Raw genomic sequence first — 22,443 nt, forward strand, 5'->3', positions numbered from 1 at the left:
TCCCCCCCCCTCTTCGAACGTTACGTAATTTGTGGATGCCGCCTTATGGTAATTATTTGACTTCTTGGATATAAAGTACCTACCAAACGACTAACGAATGCAAAAATGGCAACTTTGACAAACAAATTTTTTAGTCAATAACTGTGGAAGTGCTCTTAGAACACTAAGTTTAGAAGACGGATCTGTCCCAGTGGGAACGTTATTCCAAGAAAAAGATAAAAAAAAACTTTTTTTCAGCTTGTAGCCAAGACTTACATAACAATTAGGATGATAAGGCTTTCAACACAATAACTACAAACATATCCTATCTCTTCTAACTTTCCTCCCATTTGCTCGATTCTTCTCCAGAAAGCTCCACCCGACGATGGAGTGCGACGTGTCGCCCCCGGACAGTAGCAGCGGCGGTGGCGGTTTACACCATCGGACCGGTTCCAGCACCAGTACCAGTAGCATCCTTGGCAACAGCCAACGCCGAAAGCATCATCATCACCATCATCATCATACCACCGGTGGCAGCAGCAACAGCAGCAGTAGCAGTAATTTAAACATTAGCGCCGGTAGCAGCAGTAGGAATCTCTTGAACGTCAGCACCGGTAGCAGTTTCCGTTCGACGGCATCCGCTACCAGCAGCATGGCGGCCTCATCTTCATCTCCGTCATCGTCGCAGCGTCATCTGCACCATCATCAACTGCACAGCAGCAGCAGCCATCACAATCATCACATTCACCATGAGGAAATTACGGTGACCTTTCCGGAGGTGGTGTCCTGCTCGCCGGAGGAGCCTAGTTTTACGCTGTCGGACGATTACGATTGCAATCCACTGAAGGAAGGTGGGTTGACTGGTCTCTAGGAAAATTTCTATTTTCCTAGTCTCTATTGATAATGGATAGTCAGTAGTTACTCTATCAAATCTTCTCCAGTTTCCTACAGGAGTTCATCCAAGAAAACCCCATAGGTTTATTCCAGAGATTTTGAAGAGATTCGTTAAAGATTTCCCAGGAATCCCTACAAGAATTACTCAAGGAGTGCATACGCAGAATTTTTCAGCCATTTCCATATGAATTCCTTTGCTCCAAAATTCTTTCAGAGAATATTCTAAGAAATCTATTAATAACTATTCTAGGAATCCGTCAGTTACAGTCAACTCTCCATACATCGATATTGAAGGGATCAGTTGGGGATGTATCGAGTTACAAATCTCAAAATTAGTGCAACTACGATCCTAGGGCTCATCGAGTTAGCCATCAAAACTAAGTTTTACTATGGTTCTCTAACTCGATGTCGAAATACGAAATATCGAGTAAAGGAGAGTTGACTTTAGTTCCAGAAGAGATTCGTCATCAACCAGTATAGTCCTGAGTGAAAGAAAAAAAAAACTAACTCTCACAGCTCAGCGAATACTTAACGGTTTTCAGTATATTCGTACACATATGTATCTAGTTTCTAAAAGTGGTCAAAGGATATCTGGAATGTTCCTGTGGCCGGAGTTATTCCGGTGGGTTACTGGGTCAGGTCGGGTGACAAGGGTTCTAAACTTCTGTGCCCCTGAAGTAGGTTAATTTCAAAGCACAGATAATTTCCGGAATCGGCTATAATGTGGCCACTATATGAAGGAGTTTCAAGAAAAACGTAAACCTTTTGAGAAACGATTTAATTGGATAAACATGTGTCCTGCATTTGATTGATCCTACAAATGATAAAGTGGCCAATTTGTATCTTAACATCCGTGTTAAAATTATGAGAACGCATTTTAGTGAACTATTATGTGTGATCTCTACTTTTAGAGAATTGACACGGTTCAGTATTCAACAAATCTAGAGCCGGTTCTTCAGGACATTTAGTTCAAGTGGACGCATTCGGTACATGTTAAACAGTGCAAAACTATTAATATATAATGTTGAATATCAGATCTTAATGATTCATCCAAATTAAAATAATTGTCATTGGAAATAAATAGAAATAACTTGGCATGTCCCAAAATATCGCCCTTTTTTACCCGACTTGACACTGTGACCCACCGGAATAACTACAACTGCAGGAGTATTCTCGAGTTTCTCTGGCCACTACTAAAAACTAGATATGCGTCTATACTGACAAAACATTATTTGAACCCGAGCTTAGTATGTTTGCTTTCACTCAGGCCTCTACGGGTTAAGTTCCTCCAGAAATTTAAACATTAAATTTCTCCAACATTTCATCCACGAATTACTACCCTGGGCTTGGGATTATATTTTCCAGGGAGCGATGAATTTTGATAATTGATCGCTGTTGTTAGTAGTTTTGATTAGATGTTGGGTAAATTTCAAAGCAATGGCAACCTTTTTATTACAAAATTTAGATTTTATCTTCTGACCTAAAGATTCTGGTTAAACTACTGTACTATGCAGTTGGGCTGCACTACGCTATCACTCATCAAAATTACTTTCACTTCGGGAAAATATAATTTCAAACTGGCGAGAAGATTACAGACTGAGGGTGGGTTAGGAGCACAATCAGACCCTTGAATGTGCAATGTGGGGTAGTAATTGGGAATGCCATTGACGGTTTGTAATCTTCTACGAGGTTTTCGAAAACCAACAGGGCGCGTGCACCGGGTTGCGGATAGGAGCAAAGGGAGATCAATAGCATCTACCTAAAATAATAGAGCAAAAAGCCGTTCCATGATTAGGTAATGTTAAGCGATCTTCTATGGTGTTCTAGTACTATAAAATTCTTCACTCACTGGGAATTCTGGCCTTGATAATATCAATAGTGATAAAAACATAAAATAATACCTAATACTTAATAAGTACAATGTAGCTTTAATGTAGTAATAAATGAAATAAAATCAATTTTCTATACTTGACAAGGTTTTGAAGACAATCAATGAGTGAAAGAACTACCTATTAGAAAAGCCACATCAGCTAAGTCTATACATATACAAATGTTGGTCATAGGGTCATGGCGAGCATTCGATATGTATGTCTATGACTGATTCTGATCTAATAGGGGCACTAGAAGACCACGCGGACAATTTCGAAACAAATTATTTTTATACATCGGTCTTACGTTCCGAAAGGCTCAGCTATGCTGCAAAGTAATTTTATAAGTTATTTTTTATTTTCATTACTGCTGTTTAATTGTTTATAATTCTAACAAAACTACATAATTAACTCATTACTAATCACTGTTCCTATATTCTCTTTTTCTCTCCTTCTTATCTGTTGCATGATTATGAGCATCACTAATATAATGCATGAGCATGCACAATAAGAATAATTTCAGGATTGAAAGCAGTACATGGATACCTGGATAGAATAGCTTCGAAAAGGGCGCTCAAAATATAATATTTCTGGTCAGGGAAGTATTTCATCAAGGGTATGTAAAATTTTTCCATTATTAACACCTAGATCACACAAACAAATGAACTAATATCAAATATTTTTTAAATATTTTTATATAAATCAGCATCGTCAATCAGTGTAAAAACAGATAAAGTTTGTAAAGTTATCACCATCGATTAAATTGCGCTCTGTATAGTAATGTTCATTCAGTATCAAAATCTCCTAAAGCGTCGCATTGTGCCATCAGCAGCCCTTAGCATCACTCTCATATTGTTATTATTTTGTTGTTTATAAAATTTCTAGAAAGCGATCAGCATATTCTTTCTTACTTGTACAATGGCCGATCTACAGTATGGCCCATAAAAAAATGCGAAAATTTTTTGAACGTGAATATAGCACCCACAGGCGTTATTTTCATTGTTTTTGATAGTGAATGAAATTTCTGATTATTGTAGTATATTCTGACACAAATTCGCTATCCAGGACAATTTTTGTGATATTTTTCTTACTGTTCTAAATAATGTAATAAAGCAAAGAAGTTCAAAGGTTTTGTCCGCCCAAAGCTAGAAACAGCGTCTGATTGTCGTATACTCTGGTGATAAACTTCCCACCTTCAAAAATCACACTTTATTGTTGAAAATTTTAGTTTGTTTGGTATCAGAGGATGAAGGAGTTCTTAGAGAACGTGTTCTTCATGATCACAATAAAATATTTTGTCAGGGTCATAGTTTTGAGTGCATTTGCGTCTTATAGGTTTGATATGCCTTTATTTTTTGTTAAAGTTGAATAAAAAATAAATACGGAGGCCTATAACAGATTTTTGAGGATAAAATTTGTTCCTTCGGTTAGAGACAACTTATATCAATACTAGCTCATAGGTTTTGAGCAAAACGGAGCCGCTTATCACACTTATATGAAGGTTCAATCAAAGCTCTCTAAAATGAGCCGTTTTTTCGAAAATATGTTTAAGTCTCCAATTACCCAGGTATGAACCGATTCTATCATTTGATATGGGCGTATGCTGGAGACAAGACCTGTGAAGAATCTCACGCCATCGTTGATGTTTTAGAAGCTTCCATTACACAGATATTGAACTCGACGTCCGCATGATAAAATTTGAAGGTATGCTTCCAATTCCTCTCTGGTAAGGTGAAAGTAACAGATAAAAATCATGTCCAAAGCGAAAAACTGAGTCTCAATAGATTAAACAGTACAAATAATGAATAATATTTATGTTTCATTCACATTTTCTATGTAAAAATTACCATAAAACATGATATGACGATTTTCGCATTTTTTTATGGGCCATACTGTATTTGGAATTTTAATAAGTCAAATCAAACTTCAAAACTCAAATTAAATTGCTTTCAGCACATTTACATTTTGCAGCATTAATCGCATTACTGTGTCAAGTCTTCTCCATTCCCTATACCCTACCCCAACCCTTCTTATCCTTTCCGATGGTGTTCAAGTGGTCCGCATAGACTATTACGGCCATTACCTATCCCTTACCCCGGCTTTGGACTGACTTGCGCTCTCATTGCCCCACCAAACGCTGCAAAATGAAAATGAAAATGAAATTTCATCCACGAATTACTATTGCAGTTCTTCCAAACAATTCTCAACTATTTTTTTCAAGTAAAATCATCAAGGATTTTTTTTTGTTTCATTCAAGACAGGGTGGCCACCGAACCGGGAAAAACGGGAAAAGCGGGAAAAAGACGGGAATTTGAATCCATCGGGAAAAAGACGGGAAAAACCGGGAATTTGAGATGGTCACCGGGAATATAATTTTGAACGGACATCTTCAAGCCCTAAATCTGCAAACCACCAAAAATAAATTGTGGAAAGTTGATATGGTTGATGATATTTCCCTTAAGCACCTGTAACCTTGGACAAATTACATTCAAACATTAATGATTCAACTACTTGTAGAAATAGTTTACTTTGTTACACTAAACTTCTTAGAAATGTTCCAAATTAGTTGGTAATGTTTCGAAATTTTTTTCTCTTACTGTCAGGCCTTGATTTTTTCCCTAGCTTATCTGATTCGAAGTTTTGAATCAAAGTTTTAAAATTGCTTGAAAAAGTTTTAAGCACTCAAACATATTGGATTCATAATTTTTTTTAGCTACTGAATAATACAAAAAAAAATCTGAATATTTTTGACATCAATGCTTTATTTATAAGAGCTTCTAATGTATGAATCGTTATCTAATGGGCTAAAAATTAAACAAGTAAGGTAAGACACATGCTTCAACATGTGCAGCTTTGTTTCATCCTTACCTTAAAATTATTTACTTAAGTGGACACATATTTTTTTTTTTGAAGAAACAAAATCGAAAGATTAGGAATTGAAATACAGGTCGGACTCGATTATTCGGAGTATCGATTTTTTTTTCACTCCGAATAATCGAATTCTCCGGATAATCGAATCACTTGGAAAAAAAATAAAATTTGATAAAAGACCTTAAATATTTTCTTTTTTTCGTTGATTTATTTATATGATGCGGTGGCATAACCAGAAATTATTTCTAGGAATAGTAGGGGTCTTTACAAGAAAATAAAATTTTTGATCAGCATACAAAAAAAAAAACACTTTTTCAAACTCGTTCAAAACTTGAAAACCATTCATATTGTATATTGCAATACCAAATTATCTTAGATTTATGCATAAAAATTAAAAAACAAGAACATCAAAAAACAAATTCCGGATAATCGAGTCTAAAACTCCGGATATTCGAGTCTCTGGATAATCGACTCCGACCTGTACTTTCAAATAAGGTAGTAATAAGATGTACAAAAGAGGCATATCTATATAAACACTTTTTTTCATCAAGGGCTTCAATAATATTTGGAATAATATTTTTGAAAATCCTCCGAGAAAGTTGAAAAAACGGGAAATGCAAATTGGACGTAAACTTCGGGATTATTGTCAAAGCCTCTACGGCCTACTGATCAATACAACGTTTGCCGGGACAGCTGACAGTTGATAGATATGGACTTGGTAGCTTTTTTTTTGTTCCATATTAATTTTACGGGAGTCAACAAAACAAGCCAATCTTCTACGAATAATATAGTTTTTCCTATTGGATGAAAAAATCAGTTTTTTTTTTGTATATTCAATTAAAAAACCGGCCAAAGGGTCACACTTTTGGGTTTGGGCCCCTCAATTAAAAACCGGGAAAATTTTGAAAATTATACCGGGAAAACCGGGAAAAAAGCGGGAATTTGAAAATGGATATTTGGTGGCCACCCTGCAAGATTCCACACCAGCAAATACTACAGCAGTTATTCCGGTAATTTCTGCACAAGTTTCTTCAGGGATTCTGTTCAATGTTTTTCAAAGAATGCCTTCTGAAAATCCTGCAGGGTTTTACCCAGAGTAAATTGTTCTTCTCTGTATAATAAGCTATTTATCTAAAACTTGTTTTTCATGAATTCTCCTACGAGTTCATAAGTCATGTATACAGAAGTTCAATCATAGATTACTATAGGATTTGTTTTATCAATACATTGAAAGTTTTGCCTTTTACAATTTAAAAAATATCATTGACAATTTCCTGGAGACATCCCTGGATATCCTGGATAGATTCACATAGTTTCGCAAAGAATTTCTGCGAGACTTCCTGCAGAAATCATAAAAGGAATCTCTAGAGTAATTTCTGAAAATATTCTTAGAGAAAATCTTGGTTGAAGTGTTGAAGAAAAACTGAACGACATTTCTGGAGGCGATTCTAAGATTTGGATGTTGTGATATCACCGTATATGATAACTCAATATGATAATATTCTGATCGAGTTAACAACGATTATAACAAAATATGAGTTCGAAATTTTGTATGAAAATAAGCAGAATAATGAAAAATTTGGATAGCACTATATCAAGCCGGTAAATTATGTAGTTATTTGATATTTTTATCAAAAACATCATGTGGTAGCCGCCATGTTCTACCGCAGGTTTGAAAATCATTGTATCAATGAACAAATCCATCTAATAATACCTAGTATGTTAGTACAGTTCAACGTTTTCAAAAACAGCAGAAAATAGCAGTCATTAGCTTGGCATCACAGTCATTAGCTATCATCGCAGCCGATCGATGATGCTTTGTGCAAATCAGTAATGTGACAGCTGCGGTAGCCATATTGGATAAAAAGTAGAATCATAACTATAATACAACTTTCTGGGTAAATTTGAATCTGAAAACATGAAGTTTTGAAAACTTAGCTAAAAATTGATATCTGTGTTTCTTTGAAAAAGCCATCCTAATTAATGTATTCACGAATAAAAAACGATTGATTAAGATCAAGAATCAAGATCAAGAAATGAGGGGCCCAGATAGCCGTAGCGGTAAACGCGCAGCTATTCAGCAAGACCAAGCTGAGGGTCGTGGGTTCGAATCCCACCGGTCGAGGATCTTTTCGGGTTGTAAATTTTCTCGACTTCCATGGGCATAGAGTATTTTCGTACCTGCCACACGATATACGCATGCAAAAATGGTCATTGGCATAGTAAGCTCTCAGTTAATAACTGTGGAAGTGCTCATAAGAACACTAAGCAGAAAAGCAGGCTCTGTCCCAGTAGGGACGTAACGCCAGAAAGAAGAAGAATATTAAGAAATAAATAAGTTATATGTTGTGTATTGATTGTTACAAAATTTTCCTTTTAGGGAATTCTCTGGGGCTAACGAAAAAGAAGAATGTTTAAGGAAAAATACCAAAGAGAGCATTTATACTGTCAAACTTGTTTATTGATTCTGAGAAATTTCAATGTGTACATTGTTCACCACATTTTCAGTTCCTTTTTCTCAGTATTCAAATCAATCAATGTTATTTTTGACTTTTTGAGTGACGATTTACTATAACTACACGTTAGTAATTGATTTTATTCTGAAAACTGCTAAAAATGTGAAAAGATGATGAGTTTCAATGTTTGGCCCATTTTCGATTTACGACCAGTCATTGGTCTTCTTTTTGGCCAAGTTGATTTTTGTTAGCGTGCTTTGGTCCAAGGCTAGGCCCTTTTGGTTTTCAACGAATTAGCAACAGAGAGTAATTGGCCTCTCACCATGCTAAGGCCAATGAATGTTTTATGATTATGTTTACAATGTTTGCATAGTTTGTGGGTGTAGCGAGATCGAGATGCTATCGAATGGTATCCAAATACGACTTGTTTACCATTTGATCATTGGCCCTTTAGTATTGTTACGCGAGACTTGTACTCTAATTGCCCTACCAAACGCTACACATGAGTTTTAGAAGATGTCTAAAATGGAAATCTTTGGCAAAAACCTAGCAAAATCGAAGGAAGGTAGAATTCTTGGAAGTCTTTTCTTGAGAAATTTATGAATGAATCTTTGGAGGAATTCCTGAAGAAATTCTTCATGGAGTATCTGGGGTTATTCTTTAAAAAATCCACGTTGAACTCTTAAAGATATATTGAAGTAAGTTGATGGAGAATCAATGAGGGAAGATTCAAATATGATGTCCATCGTTTTTCGAGATTTCTGACCTCACCTCCTCCCTCTGCCACGCTATTTAGAATACCTAATACAAGCACTGTCATACTTTCTTAGAGACCTCCTCTCCCCCAAATGTTGGATGTCATATTTGAATGACTCCTAAATGAATTCATGCTGAAATTTTCGGAGTAATACCTGAATAAAACTTTCGACAAATACCTAAATTAGTTTTTGAAGGAATTCCTGGGAAAAATAAACTTATTTAGATAATATAAATTGACGCCTTTATTGAGCTGTTCGGTAATCCAATCCGCATGATTATTAAATTATTTAACTCATTACGCGTGGTAAAGATGGACAAATTATGGATGAAATTATGAAAAAAATCCACGTCAGGGTGGCCACCGAACCGGGAAAAACGGGAAAAGCGGGAAAAAGACGGGAATTTGAATCCATCGGGAAAAAGACGGGAAAACCGGGAATTTAAGCTGGTCACCGGGAAAACCATTTTGAACGAAGATCTTCAAGCTCTAAATTTACAAACCACCAAATATAAGCATTAAGCATCTGTATTGTTGAAATTGTTGTTGTTTTTTCTCTCACTTGATTTTTTCACTAACTTATGACTCAAAACTTTGAATTAGAGTTTAAAAACTTCTGGCAGAATTAAATCTTGAAAATATTGGATTCATAACTTTCTTTAGTTAATTTAGTTTAGTGGGGCTTTGTTTCATATCCTCATCTTAAACTTTATTTGCTTTAGTGAACTTTTCTTTTTTAAGAAGAAAAAAATCGAAAGATTATAGATTGAAACATTTGAAATAGTATAATAGGATGCACAAGATGGGCATATCTATATAAATGAAAATGGAATGGTATTCGTATGTCACGAGTTGGCTTCAGAACGGGACGACTGATTTGAACTATTATTTCACTTTTGTTGTCCTCAAGAGCTCCGACGTGTTTAAGTGGAATAATATTTTTGAAAATCGTCCAAGAAAGTTGAGAAAACGGGAAATGTAAATTTGACATAATCTTCGGTATTATTTTCAACGCCTCTACCCAGTAGGCCGGGCAATATAACGTTTGCCGGGACTGCTAGTTGTTGAAGCGAATCAAAAGTGCCAAGAGTAGGAACCATCCTATTGGCACAATTGAGGGGATTAGAAGCAAATGACTGTAAGTGACAGAAACCTAGTTTTTTTTTACTTATCTCGTTTATTTGGCAGGCTCGGGTGCCGTAGGGCATAACAGAGCCGAAATCTTTTCTTTTTTTACATTATTTACATTTTAAAATTTGTATTCATTTTAAAAACTATGTTAGTTTGGTGAGGTTTTAAGATTAGGGAATACATTTGTACAACAGGAAAGGAAAGGAGTTTTCGGGATTTCTTATGCTACTTAGACTACTAAGCTGATGAAGCTTGAAGGGACAGGATGTCCAGATCTGTAACGAATCTAAACAAAAACGGTTTGTGGGAGACACGACAAAAAGAGGACAATTTGAAGGGGAAAAAGAAAGACGGGGAACGAACGACAATCAAACTCGGATATTGATACGCTTCACAAACAGATAGATAAAATTCATATATTCTAAATCAAGGCCCGCCAACACTTCCCTGGCAGTCTTCTGCTGTTTTCCTCGGATCCGGAGAGTTTCAGTCAGTTCAGATCTGATGTCACGATGCTCACCACATCCTCAGACAATATGTTCGATATCCTGGTAAGCCACGCCGCAAACACAGAGATTGCTTTCTGAGAGCCCAATACGGTGGATATGCGCGTTTAACGAATAACGTAGCGCCTACCTTAGCCAGATAGTCCGCTTTCTCATTGCCCGGAATGGAGCAATGGGAAGGGACCCAAGCTAGGGTAATTGTGTAAGAGCGATTTGACAAAGCACTCAAGGCCTGGCGTATTAAATTCAGGAAGTACGTTGAGTGCTTCACCGGCTTCATTGACCGAATAGCCTCCAGAGAAAACCTAGTTTTGAGTTTTAAGTTTTGTCAGCAATTTCATACTAATTGTATGGGAACCAAAAAAACTAATCCGAATATTATGATTTTTATTGGACGGAAAAATCACCTAAAAATACAGTTGAAAAGCTTGAAGTAGAATTGCTTAGTATAATCAGTTAAAAAACCGACCAATGGGTCATCCTTTTGCGTATGGGCCTCTCAATTAAAAACCGGAAAAATATTGAAAATCGTACCGGGAAAACCGAGAAAAAAGCGGGAATTTCAAAATGGATATTTGGTGGCCACCCTGCCACGTGCTCGGCTGGGATTTGAACCCAGGACTCTTGTATGCTAGACGAGCGCTATACTAACTAAGCTACCGAGCCACTTAGTGACCTAATAACTGAGTTGATTACAAGTTTAGAATTCAAATCCCCACAGATCACACAGACCCACACACACTTCAACACTTAAACAAATCGCACTCGCTCTGCCCGCGTGTGTAAAATGAGATGGATGGATATGGGTTATGAAAGGGGTCTGCGTGATCTGTGGGGATTTGAATTTTAAACTTGTAACTAACTCAGTTATTGGGTCACCAAGTGGCTCGGTAACTTAGTCTAAATTTGTCGAATAAGTTCATTCGTAGAACAGGTAAAAAATGAGGTTACAAATCGCCTCTGCATAGAAAATGTCTGGTTGGATTTTCAGAAAAAATCCTATGAAAACTGTAATCTTCTGATTCCTGTTTAGATATTTTTTGGTTTTCTTGGTCCCTGTAGGGTATCTTTTTGGGTTCCATTCGGTCTCCATTGTGTTCTTGTTTCTCGCTTATTTAATGATCTCGTCCTAGAGGCCAATAATAACCAATTGTGTAGCTTGTAGGGCAGACGAATGAATTGACACGATATTTAACAACTACAATGAAGAGAAGATCCTTTTCAATATCCCAGTGGTGATAGTTTTTATCTTGGTTTATTCATTTGTTAAAAAATAACGAGCTAAACACTCGGTTACAAATGGCTTTTAAGGTGAGATCATGAGTTATGCGAGGTTTGTACTCTTTTGTTTCAAGGATAAGGCCTCTAAAGTTCCTATCTTTGTTTAAAACTGACGTTTTTTTATGATAAAATTCCATTTTCTAATTGCTACATTTTTGTCTTTCCAGTGGACCCACTGAACGTGTCCGGCAGTTCGATGGATTTGCTGGCATCGCCGGTCAAGTCCCAGCAAAAGACCCCCAAACACGGTCACCACCTGCGGCGAAACGTTCCTAGGATAGTGGTGAAACAGCTTCCGAAGCAGCAATTGACGCCACCGCCCCGCGAAGAGAAGCGACCAATCGGTCCGGCTTCGACGATGCGCGAGGTGCTAGCCTCGATACCGGGCTTCAGCGTGAAACCCCGGCGGAGGTCCAACAAGAAAATGTCCACCGCAGCGCAAATCGAGCAAACGAAAGAAGGTTGCATCGATCTGGAAACGCCGGACTCGATTCTGGTCAATACGAATCTGCGCTCGCTGCTGAACAAGCAAACCTTCCAGATGCTGCCACCTCTGTTCCAGTACAAATTGGTCCAACTGTTGCCCTCGGTGGATCGACCCTCGGTCCCGGATGCTTCGGACTGCGAGCGAAACGGAATACGGTTAAATCCGTCCAGTTTGAACAACGAGTTTTTTGCTCGGGCCTGTCTGGAGTGGCGCGATCGGTTATCGGAAGGCGAATTTACCCCGGAGAACCAAATGAAGCTGAAGACCGAGGCGGAGAAGGAGAAAAGCAAACTCGATCCGTGGAAGTTGAAACACTTTGAACCGATGTGGGGCGATAAGAGTTCGGGGGCGAATGTTGGAGCTGCCGGAACCCAGCCAAATCCTTCTCCGCCTCAAACGCCGACAAAGGCAACGAGCACACCAGAACCTCCCAAAACCAGTACCCCAACTACGTCGAGACCTGCCTTGAAAACCACCATCAAGCTGAGGCCAACGACGACGATAGCCACGAGTACGATAGTGGCTTCGGAGGTACTTGCCAGTAGCTGCGGTCCGAGCATCAGCAGTACAAGCTTCTACAGTACCTCCCCGGGAAGCAGTGGCAGCAGTACAGCTTCGGCAACCGTTACGACTCCTACAACCCGCGTCAGTACCACTCAGAGTTCTCTCTCGCCTACAGCGACAACGTCTTCGCCCAAGCGAGTTCGAACCATTGGAGCCGTAACGAGAGCCACTGCCAGCCAGAAGCAACTCGTTCAGCCGGAAACGCCCAGTTCGCCTATTCGTATCACCCGCCAGATCACTCGAGTGGAATCGCCCAAACCTTCCACATCTTCATCCCCTCTCGCAACCGTCACCGTGCCGCTATCAAGTCCCATTGATACTCCCAAACCGGTTCCGGTGTCCAGTGGTGCGGCGGATGTCGTAGATTCGTGCAGTCTCTCTAGTAGTAGTTCCAGTAGTTTTGTCAGCGGTAGCCTCAAGCGAACGCACAATCGATCCCTCACGCCAGAGCTAAGCAATAGTAAGATATCGAAATCCACTCCCGATTCGCAACCGTCTTCGCGCGGCGAGGAAGAATCCTCTTCGAACCCATGTGATATTATCAAACCGGATCTCACCACGGTGTCCCCTGCGGCGGTCGAAGTTGCACCGTCCTCCCCCTCGGACGACGTGCAAATCGTTGAGGATGATCCGCAAGCGGTTCCGGACGTGTTGGACGATGTGGAAATCGCGCAGGAAACGGTCGTCGAAGAAATCCCCGATGACGATCCGGAAATAACCGAAGTCATCATGGAACGGCCGCCGACGCCGGAACCCAGTGGAGAACCGGAGCGGCCGAAGCAAACCATCTACGATCAGAACTCCGGGGAAGTGTTCAGTATTGTTTGTGTTCCTTCGCCACGGGCGGCGCCTCGGGTGGCAAGTCCTGTGACGAGCAGTGGCAACAGCAGCTCGGTGGCCATGGATCAGGAGCTGCCAGTTTCCAGCAGTCACCATCTCCAACAGCAGCGACATCTACAGCAGGAGCAGTTCTGTCACGATAGTAATAGTAGCAGCACTTCGACGACGGCGCTGATGTCCTCCAGTGATCAGGTTCCGCCGAATGCGTTGAGCAGCTTCGAAAACGTGCTGCAGAATAACGAAGACTTGGTGATCATGCAGAGGGAGCCCCAGGACGAGGACTGTGAAGAGGAGGAAGATGAAGACGAAGAGGAACCGAATCCGTCGAATGGGGTGATGAATAGTGATAGCAATGGCAGTTCGGAGGCTAGCAGTAGCCAAAGGACGGTGAGTGCGGAGGTCAGTATGAAGCTGACGGCGTATCATCACGATCACGAACTGCTGCACCAGAGTGCGAGCAGTAGCGGGATGATGATGATGGGTGGTGGGGGAGGAGCTGGTTGTGGAGGCGTTGATGCCGGGGATGACGAGGAAGAGGACGATGATGGCGAGAACTGTGATAACAATAACGATTCCACCAACGACGAGGAGGATCCGGAGGACGAGGAATGTGACGACGGGCAGGAGTTGGTGGTGCGGAGGATGCAGGGCGATCTGCATGGGCTACACTTGATCGATGGGGTTCAGGAGCAGCAGGAACAGCAACAGCAGCTGCAGTCGCATCACTCGATGGTGGGCTCGATCGATTCCGCTGACGAGGAGGATCCGATGGACGAGAAGTTCATCGATGCGGAAAACTACGTGCTGGAGAGCGGCGAGATCAGTGCGGAAAGTGAGTAGACTTTTCTGTGATTATGTTGCCTTAGAGTAGAATATTTGCATTGCTGTGGGATGAGTGATAAATTGAGGAACGATTGAATTAGAATTTTCAGGGATGTTTTAAAACTTGTAATTATTGTTAATTAATTAGTATCTTACTGTAATATTAACTACTGTTTGAACACCGTTGATCTATTTCACATGTTGAACTATGAAGAAACTACTTTCTGCGGTGCTTTTACTGTAAACACTTTGAATCTAATAAACGTTATCAATTGAATGATTTGTCGTTATAAAATTATTTTCAAAATACGTCACACCACGCAGTTTTACAACTGAAATTTAATATTGTCAATAGAGAAGTTACTGATGCTCAGATGGGAGGAGTTGAGATTATTAATAGGTAAAGGAGGGGATCTTTCGCATTAATTTACGGGATATGGCGTGGAGGACGAAGGACAGATACCTATGTGGAAAAGATAGTCACAGGAGAGAAGTACCATTAATTATAAACGAAGTTCCATCTTAATAATCACATGGCTGTCCCTCGTGTTATGCTAAATGTATCTTAAAAAAGAGAGCCTCTCAATGTTAGATAGGTCCTTTTGAAAAGCTACGCGTGATTTCATTATTTATTTGTTGTGCTAAACAACTTGGGTACAAGCTCTTAAGCTTTTTGGGAAGTAGCTTCCAAGCTTCTTGGAAGAAAGCCATAACAGCTTCGTGGAAAGAAGCTTCATAAAAGCTACTTGGGAAAAAAGTTTCATAAAAGCTTCTTGGGGAGCAGCTTCCAAGCTCCATAAGAAAAAGCTTCTAAGCTTCTTGGATTCGACCTTCCAAGGTTTTTGAAAAGGTGCTTTTTGGGAAGAAGCTTCCAAGCTTCTTAAGAAAAAGCTTACAAACTTCTTGGGAAGAAGTTTGAAGGAAGCTTCCGAGCTTCTTGGGAAGAAGATTCCAAGCTTCTAGGAAAGTAACTTCCATGCTTCTTGAAAAAAAGCTTCCAAGTTTCTTAGGAATATACTTTCAAGCTTCCTAGAAGAAGGTTCAAAAAAATTAAACAAGTTTCTAAGCTACTTGTGTAGAAGCTCTCGAGGTTTTTTAGAAGTAGCTTTTTAGCTTTTTGGACAGAAGCTTCCAACCTTATTGGGAAGAAGCTTCGAAGCTTCGTGGAAAAACGCTTACAAGCTTATTCGAAAGAATTTCCAAAGCTTCTGAGAGAGATACTTATAAGCTTCTTAGAAAGCAGCTCCAAAGCTTCCAAGCTTTTTAGAAAGAGGCTGTAAAGTTTTCAAGCTTCTTGGAAAGAATCTTCCAAGCTTATTGGGAAGAATCTTCCAAGCTTCTTGGGAATAAGATTCCAAGTTTCTTGAGAAGAAGCATCCAAGCTTCTTGGATAGAAGCTTTCAAACTTCTTGGGAAGAAGCTTCGAAGCTTCATGGAAAGACGCTAACAAGCTTCTAGGAAATAAGCTTCTAAGTTTTTTGACAAGTGGCTTCCAAGTTTCTTGGAAAAACGCTTCCAAACTTCTTGGTAGAAGCTTTCAAACTTCATAAAAAAAACCAAAGCTTTTTGAGAAGAACCTTTCAAGCTTCTTGAGCAGAAGCTTCCAATCTTCTTGGGCAGCTCCCAAGCTTCTCGGGAAGAGGCTCCTAAGCTTCTTGGGAAGAAGCTCCCAAGCTATTTGAGAAAAAGCTTTCAAACTTCTTAGGAAGAAGCTTCCAAGCTATTTGAGGAGCTTCCAAGCTTCTTGTGCAGAAGCTCCAAAACTTTTGAATTTCTTGGGAATAAGCTGACAAGCTTCTTGGGAAGAAGCTTCCCAACTTCTGGTGAAGAAGCTTCCAAGCTTCCAAGCTTCTTATGAAAAGCTTTTAAACTTCTTGGGAAGAAGCTTTCAAGCTTTTTGGAAAGTAGCTTCCAAGCTTCTTGGGAAGAAGCTCTCAAGCAATTTGAAAAGAAGCTTTCAAAATTCCTAAGAAGAAGCTTCCAAGCTATTTGAGAAGCTTTCAAGCTTCTTAGAAAAAAGTTCCAAAGCTTCCAAATTTCTTCGGAATAATTTTCCAAGATTCTTGGGAAGAATCTTCCAAGCTTCTTTAGAAAAGGCTTCCAAATTTATTTGAAAGGAGCTTCTAATCTTTTTGAAAAGAAGCCTCTATGCTTTTTGAGAATAAGCTTCTAAATTTCTTGAGAAGAAGCATTCAAGCTTCTAGGACAAAAGCTTTCAAGCTGCTTGGATAGACGTTTCCAAGCTTCTCGGAAAGAAACTTCTAAGTATTTTGGAAGTAGGCTTCCAAGCTTTTTAATAGTAAGCTCAAAAACTTCTGGTGAAGAAGCCTCCAAGGTTTTTGAAAAGATGCTCCCAAGCTTCTTTGGAAGAAGGTTTAAAACTTTTTGAGAAGATGCTTCCAAACTCTAGGGAGCTTTTTAATAGTAAGCTTAAAAACTTCTGGTGAAAAAGCTTCCAGGCTTCTGGTAAAATCAGTTACAGGCATCTGGTGAAAAAGCTTCCAGGCTTCTGGTGAAGAAGCTTCTAAGCTTCTGGTGAAGATGCTTCCAAGCTTCTGATGAAGAAGCTTCTAAGCTTCTGGCGAAGAAGCTTCAAAGCTTCTGGTGAAGAAGCTTCCAAGCTTCTGGTGAAGAAGCTTCCAAGCTTCTGGTGAAGAAGCTTCCAAGCTTCTGGTGAAGAAGCTTCCAAGCTTCTGGTGAAGAAGCTCCTAAGCTTCTGGTGAAGAAACTTCCAAGCTCCTGTTGAAGAAGCATCCAGGCTTCTGGTGAAAAAGCTGCCAAGCTTCAGGTGCAGAAGATTCCAAGCGTCTGGTGAAGAAGCTTTCAAGCTTCTTGGGAAGAAGCTACCTACCTTCGTGGGAAGAAGCTTCCTACCTTCGTGAGAAGAAGCTTTCAAGATTCTTGAGAAGAAGTTTCCAAGCTTCTTGAGAAGAAGTTTCCAAGCCTCTGGTGAAGAAGCTTCCAAACTTCTGGTAAAGAAGCTCCTAAGCTTCTGGTGAAGAAGCTTCCAGGCTTCTTAAAAAGAAGCTCCTAAGTTTCTTGGAAAGAAGCTTCCAAACTTCTTGAGAAGAAGTTTCCAAGCTTCTTGAGGAGAAGCTTCCAAGCTTCTTGAGAAGAAGCTCCTAAGTTTCTTGGGAAGAAGCTTCCAAGCTTCTTGAGAAGAAGCTTCCAAACTTCTTGGGAAGAAACTTCCAAGCTTCTTGGGAAGAAACTTCCAAGCTTCTTTGGAAGAAGCTTCCCAGCTTCTTTGGAAGAAGCTTCCCAGCTTTTTGAGAAGAAGCTCCTAATTTTCTTGGGAAGAAGCTTCCGAGCTTCTTGAGAAGAAGCTTCCGAGCTTCTTGAGAAGAAGCTTCCAAGCTTCTTGAGAAGAAGCTTCCAAGCTTCTTGAGAAGAAGCTTCCAAGCTTCTTGAGAAGAAGCTTCCAAGCTTCTTGAGAAGAAGCTTCCAAGCTTCTTGAGAAGAAGCTTCCAAGCTTCTTGAGAAGAAGCTTCCAAGCTTCTTGAGAAGAAGCTTCCAAGCTTCTTGAGAAAAAGCTTCCAAGCTTCTTGGGAAGAAGCTTCCAAGCTTCTTGGGAAGAAGCTTCCAAGCTTCTCGGGAAGAAGCTCCTAATTTTCTTGGGAAGAAGCTTCCAGCTTCTTGGGAAGAAGCTTCCAAACTTCTGGTGAAGAAGTTCCTAAGCTTCTGGTTAAGAAACTTCCAAGCTTCTGGTGAAGAAGCTTCCAAGCTTCTGGTGAAGAAGGTTCCAAGCTCTTGGTGAAGAAGCTTCCAAGCTTCTGGTAAAGAAGTTGCCAACCTTCTGATGAAGAAGCTTCCAAGCTTCTGGTGAAAAAGCTAAAATGCTCTTGGTGAAGAAGCTTTCAAGCTTCTGGTGAAGAAGCTTCCAAACTTCTTGTGAAGAAGCTTTCAAGCTTCTGGTGAAGAAGTTTCCAAACTTCTTGGGAAGAAGCTTCCAAATTTCTGGTGAAGAAGCTTCCAAACTTCTGGTGAAGAAGCTTCCAAGTATCTTGGGAAGAAGAAGCTTTCAAATTTCTTGGGAAGGAGTTCCGAAGCTCCAAGTTTCTTGGACAGAAGCTTCCAAGCTACTAGGACGGAAGCATCCAAGCTTCTACGGCAAAGTATGTCAAGCTTCTTGGGAAGAAGCTGCCATGATTCTTAGGAAGAAGTTTCTAAGCTTCTTGGGAAGTAGCTTCAAGCTTCGTCAAGCTTCTTGTGAAGAAATTTCCAAGCTTATTGGGAAGAATTTTTCAATCTTCTCGGAAAGAAGCCCTTAAATTTCTTGGAAAAAAAACATTCAAATTTCTTGGGAAAAAACTTCCAAGCTTCTTGGACAGAAACTTCCAAGCTTCTAGAGCAGAAGCATCCAAGCTTCTAAGGCAGAGTAATTCAAGCTTCTTGGAAGAAAGTTTTCAAGTTTCTTGAGAAGAAGCTTCCAAGATTCTTAGGAAGATGTTTCCAAGCTTTTTGGGAAAAACCTTCAAACTTTTCGGGAAGAAACTTCCAAGCTTCTTAGGAAAAAACTTCCAAGCTTCTTGGGAAGAATCCTTCAAGCTTCTTGGGGAGAAGCCTACAAACTTCTTGCGAAGAAGCTTCAAAGCTTCTCGGAAAGAAACTTCCAAGCTTTTTGGAAATAAGCTTCCAAACTTCTTGGGAAGAGGCTTCTAAACTTCTTGGGAAGCAGCTTCCAAGCTTCTTGGGAGGAAACTTTTAAGCTTCTCGAGAAGAAGCTACCAAAATTCTTAGGGAGTAGTTTACAAGCTTCTTGGGAAGAAGCTTCCAAGCTTCTTGGGAAGAAAGTTCCAAGATTCTTGGGAACAAGCTTCCAAGCTTCTTGGAAACAAGCTTCCAACTTATTAGGAAGAACCTTCTAAGCTTTTTGGGACAAGCCTCCAAGCTTCTTGTGAAAAAGTCTCCAAGCTTGTTGAGTAGCTTCTTGAATTGAAAATTTCAAGCCTTTTAAAAATAATCTATTAAAAAAAGTTGATTTTAGACTTGTTGTGATAAAACTTTTAAGCTTTTGGCTTTTTAAAGTAAAAACACAGACAAACAGACGTAACACGCTAATTATTTTCATCGAACAGCAAAATAATGCCTAATTCTAATATTTGGTATTTGGCCTGTGGGCCAACCGTGGCGCTCGTATCACTTTTGTTCGAGTTTTACGTTTGCTCACTACCGCCATCTGGTTTGCGGTTTGCCAAATGAAGTATTTTTAGCATTGCGGGTAAATGTTCACGTGACTATGTTTTAAATTGATAATTGTTCTAGCTGTTACATCTGTTTGTTTGTGGTAAAAAGCTAACACTGTTCTTGGAAGTAATCTTAAATAAGTTTCTTGAAAAAAAAAAAACTTCCTGACTTCTTCGAAAGATGCTTCCATGCTTCCTGGTAAGAAGCTTTCAAGCTTCTTGGGAAGAAGCTTATAGGAAAAATGCTTCTTAGTTTCTTAAGAAAAGACTGATCTAGGGTAGGTGTACCAGTTATGGACATGATGGTTCCCTATATCGCCATACGTAAAAATTTAATTGTTTTCACATTTTTAATCAGTTTGTGTGTTTAAATAGTTTGATCTATATAAATAAAAATGGAATGATGTTTGTATGTCACGAAATGGCTTGAGAACGGGCTAACGGATTTTGAAAATTCATCCATAGTTATGTTCCTGAAGTGTTCCGACGTGTTTGTGTATATAAAAACCAAAGGATATTTAACGGGAAAGTTGAAAAAACAGGAGTGAACGGAACTTCCATTTTGCACGGGGCGTTCCATGGCGTTTTTCAACAGCCTACTTGATGGCAAGACGAAGTTTGCCGGGACCACTAGTATCAAATAAATCTTGACGCCAAAACATTCCAAAGTATATAAAATGTGGATGTTTTCGAGAATTCACATGTATCCAAATAGGGAATCACTATAGCCATAACTGGTACACTTTCCCTATTCCAAAAAACAAATCCTTCATTACCAACGAAATTTCTCATGCGAAGGAATCTTGATTGGTCGGGAATCGAATTTGCCAACATTATGCGTCAAAAAATTCCGAGATGCTCTGAAAGTAGTCGTCAAAGTAATTTCAATATCGATAAGCTTGTAAAATTTTATCCAACTGTTTTAGTAAAAATAACGCCATAATTCGCCTCCCTTTTTGCTCCCATTAGCCAGTTCCCAGCGTTTGGGTCTTACTAACGTCCAATTTGGTCGCTTTAATCCCTTTCCCACGCTGCCTACTACTAATCCCACCAAACAAACCGAACTCTCTTCAGTCGACACCCTGGGCATGCTTACGGATGCCACCGAAGAAGAAGCCGGCGTTGACCTCGGCATAGCTGGGGTGGCCGAAGCCGGACCGAGTACCCACGAGGACAATCTCATCATCCTGCACGAGATGGACATCAAGGGCGAAGAAGATGAGGAGGATGGGGGCGATGAGGATGTTGAAGAGGACGAAGAAGATGAGGAGGAGGGAGAGGACGAAGAGGAACAACAGGAGGAGCCGATTATGGTGGCCGCTTCGGTGGACATTCCGACTTCGACGGTCGAACAGGACAGCATTTGTGCCACCAGTAGCGATCTGGACGGATTCGATGGAATCAACGCCATCAAGATGGAAACCGATAACATCTTCGAGAGTGGCGGTAAGAGAAGCGTGAATCGTTTGGGGGCGTTGGATTTGTGTTCTTTCTTCACTGTGTTTTGTGTTCAGTTTTCTCGTCGGTCGGAAATGTGATTCCTTTTTATGGGTTGGTCTCTGTTTTAGTTCCGATGTTATGCAACTGGGAATTCGCAGACACGTGCTGCGACTTGAATGGGTTTCTTTCTGTGTTTCTCTCTGTTGATGTTATTTTCCAGTTACGTTGAATTCCGTTGAAAAGATGTTTATTTGAGTTCGGGGCATTCGCTGGGCAGATTCCTAGAAAACGAGAGTTTAATGAACGATGTTATTTGCGCTTTCAGATTGGCCCTTCAAAGTGAAGTTGGAACCGAAGATGATGATTGTGGACCAGCTGGACTCGAGCAGTATTATTCTGACACCGTCGACGGCGAGCCAAATCCCGATTGTCAGTCCTGTGACCGTCGTCAGTGCCCATCACCAGCCGCAGCAGATAGTAGCAGTTAGTAGTAGCAATAGTAGTAGTAGCGGTAGTAGTGCACAGCAGCAGCAGCATCAATTGCAATTGCAACATCAGCAGCAACAGATCCATTCCATTCAAGCTGCCCAGCAGCAACAGTTCTTAAACCAACAGGTGCTCATTCAACAAGCTCAACAACAGCAACAGCAGCAGCAGCAGCAATTGAATGTACTTCAACTGCAGCAGGCTCAGCAATTTCAACAACAACATCAGCAGCAGCAACAATCGCAACAGGTGCTAGTTCCGCAGGTGACAGTGACGGCCGTGCCCAGCAGTTTCCTTTCATCAGAGGCGAGTCCGGATTTTTATTACCTACATTTATTACATAGTGCAACACATAAAATGTATACTAAGTTCTGACTTCAGTTAAAAGTACAAACCAATACTATTTTGGTTTTGCTAGTTTAGTTCAAAATTTTTAGTTACACCCTTTTCAATTTTTCGTTTTGATTTTGCCTTAGTACGGCTATGTCTCATAAACTATTGGGAATTTCTCAATACATCATGCAGGCGAATTGTCCTTTACATGAAAATGTAAAACTTTCGTGAACACATTATGACGGTATTCCCATTTTTTTCGTAGTGTAAAAACTCTGAAATTCATACATTTTTGTCATAAATCACAAATCGTTCAACTTTTAGCATGACTGTCGTTCCCAAAAATGCGTTTTTAATCAAACTAGTTTTGAACTTTGCTAAACATAGTGATGAGCTACAAACGATCCCTTTGTCATATTAAATAGTGCCGGTAGCAAATCTGTTTATGAAGATTTGGCTGCTATTGCAATGCAAATCTCTATGTTTGATTGAAGTTCTTTTTTCACCAAAATGGTCTCTAAAGTTCTGCGTTTTCTCCTCGT

The 22,443-nt window shown here is 40.0% G+C and overlaps 1 protein-coding gene across 1 annotated transcript; it reads left to right on the top strand.

Moving 5' to 3' along the window:
* The first annotated feature begins 607 nt into the window (after positions 1-607).
* On the top strand, positions 608-22,171 carry LOC5573267 (polycomb protein Asx). The gene is made up of 5 exons (XM_021850894.1): positions 608-830; positions 11,911-14,466; positions 20,717-21,088; positions 21,408-21,656; positions 22,167-22,171. Exons 1-5 carry the CDS (start codon positions 632-634, stop codon positions 22,169-22,171), a joined length of 3,381 nt encoding a protein of 1,126 aa, XP_021706586.1. The 5' UTR covers positions 608-631.
* The last annotated feature ends 272 nt before the right edge of the window (positions 22,172-22,443 follow it).

Source organism: Aedes aegypti, chromosome 3 (genome assembly GCF_002204515.2).
Source record: "Aedes aegypti strain LVP_AGWG chromosome 3, AaegL5.0 Primary Assembly, whole genome shotgun sequence".
In the NCBI taxonomy this organism is placed as follows: Eukaryota; Metazoa; Arthropoda; class Insecta; order Diptera; family Culicidae; genus Aedes; species Aedes aegypti.

What these genes read in the sequence shown, in the direction of transcription:
- LOC5573267 (XM_021850894.1), top strand. Translation starts at nt 632, where the DNA reads ATGGCGGCCTCATCTTCATCTCCGTCATCGTCGCAGCGTCATCTGCAC. An exon ending in TTGCAATCCACTGAAGGAAG is followed by an intron (nt 831 to 11,910) that starts GTGGGTTGACTG and finishes TTGTCTTTCCAG; the next exon opens with TGGACCCACTGAACGTGTCC. An exon ending in CGGCGAGATCAGTGCGGAAA is followed by an intron (nt 14,467 to 20,716) that starts GTGAGTAGACTT and finishes AACTCTCTTCAG; the next exon opens with TCGACACCCTGGGCATGCTT.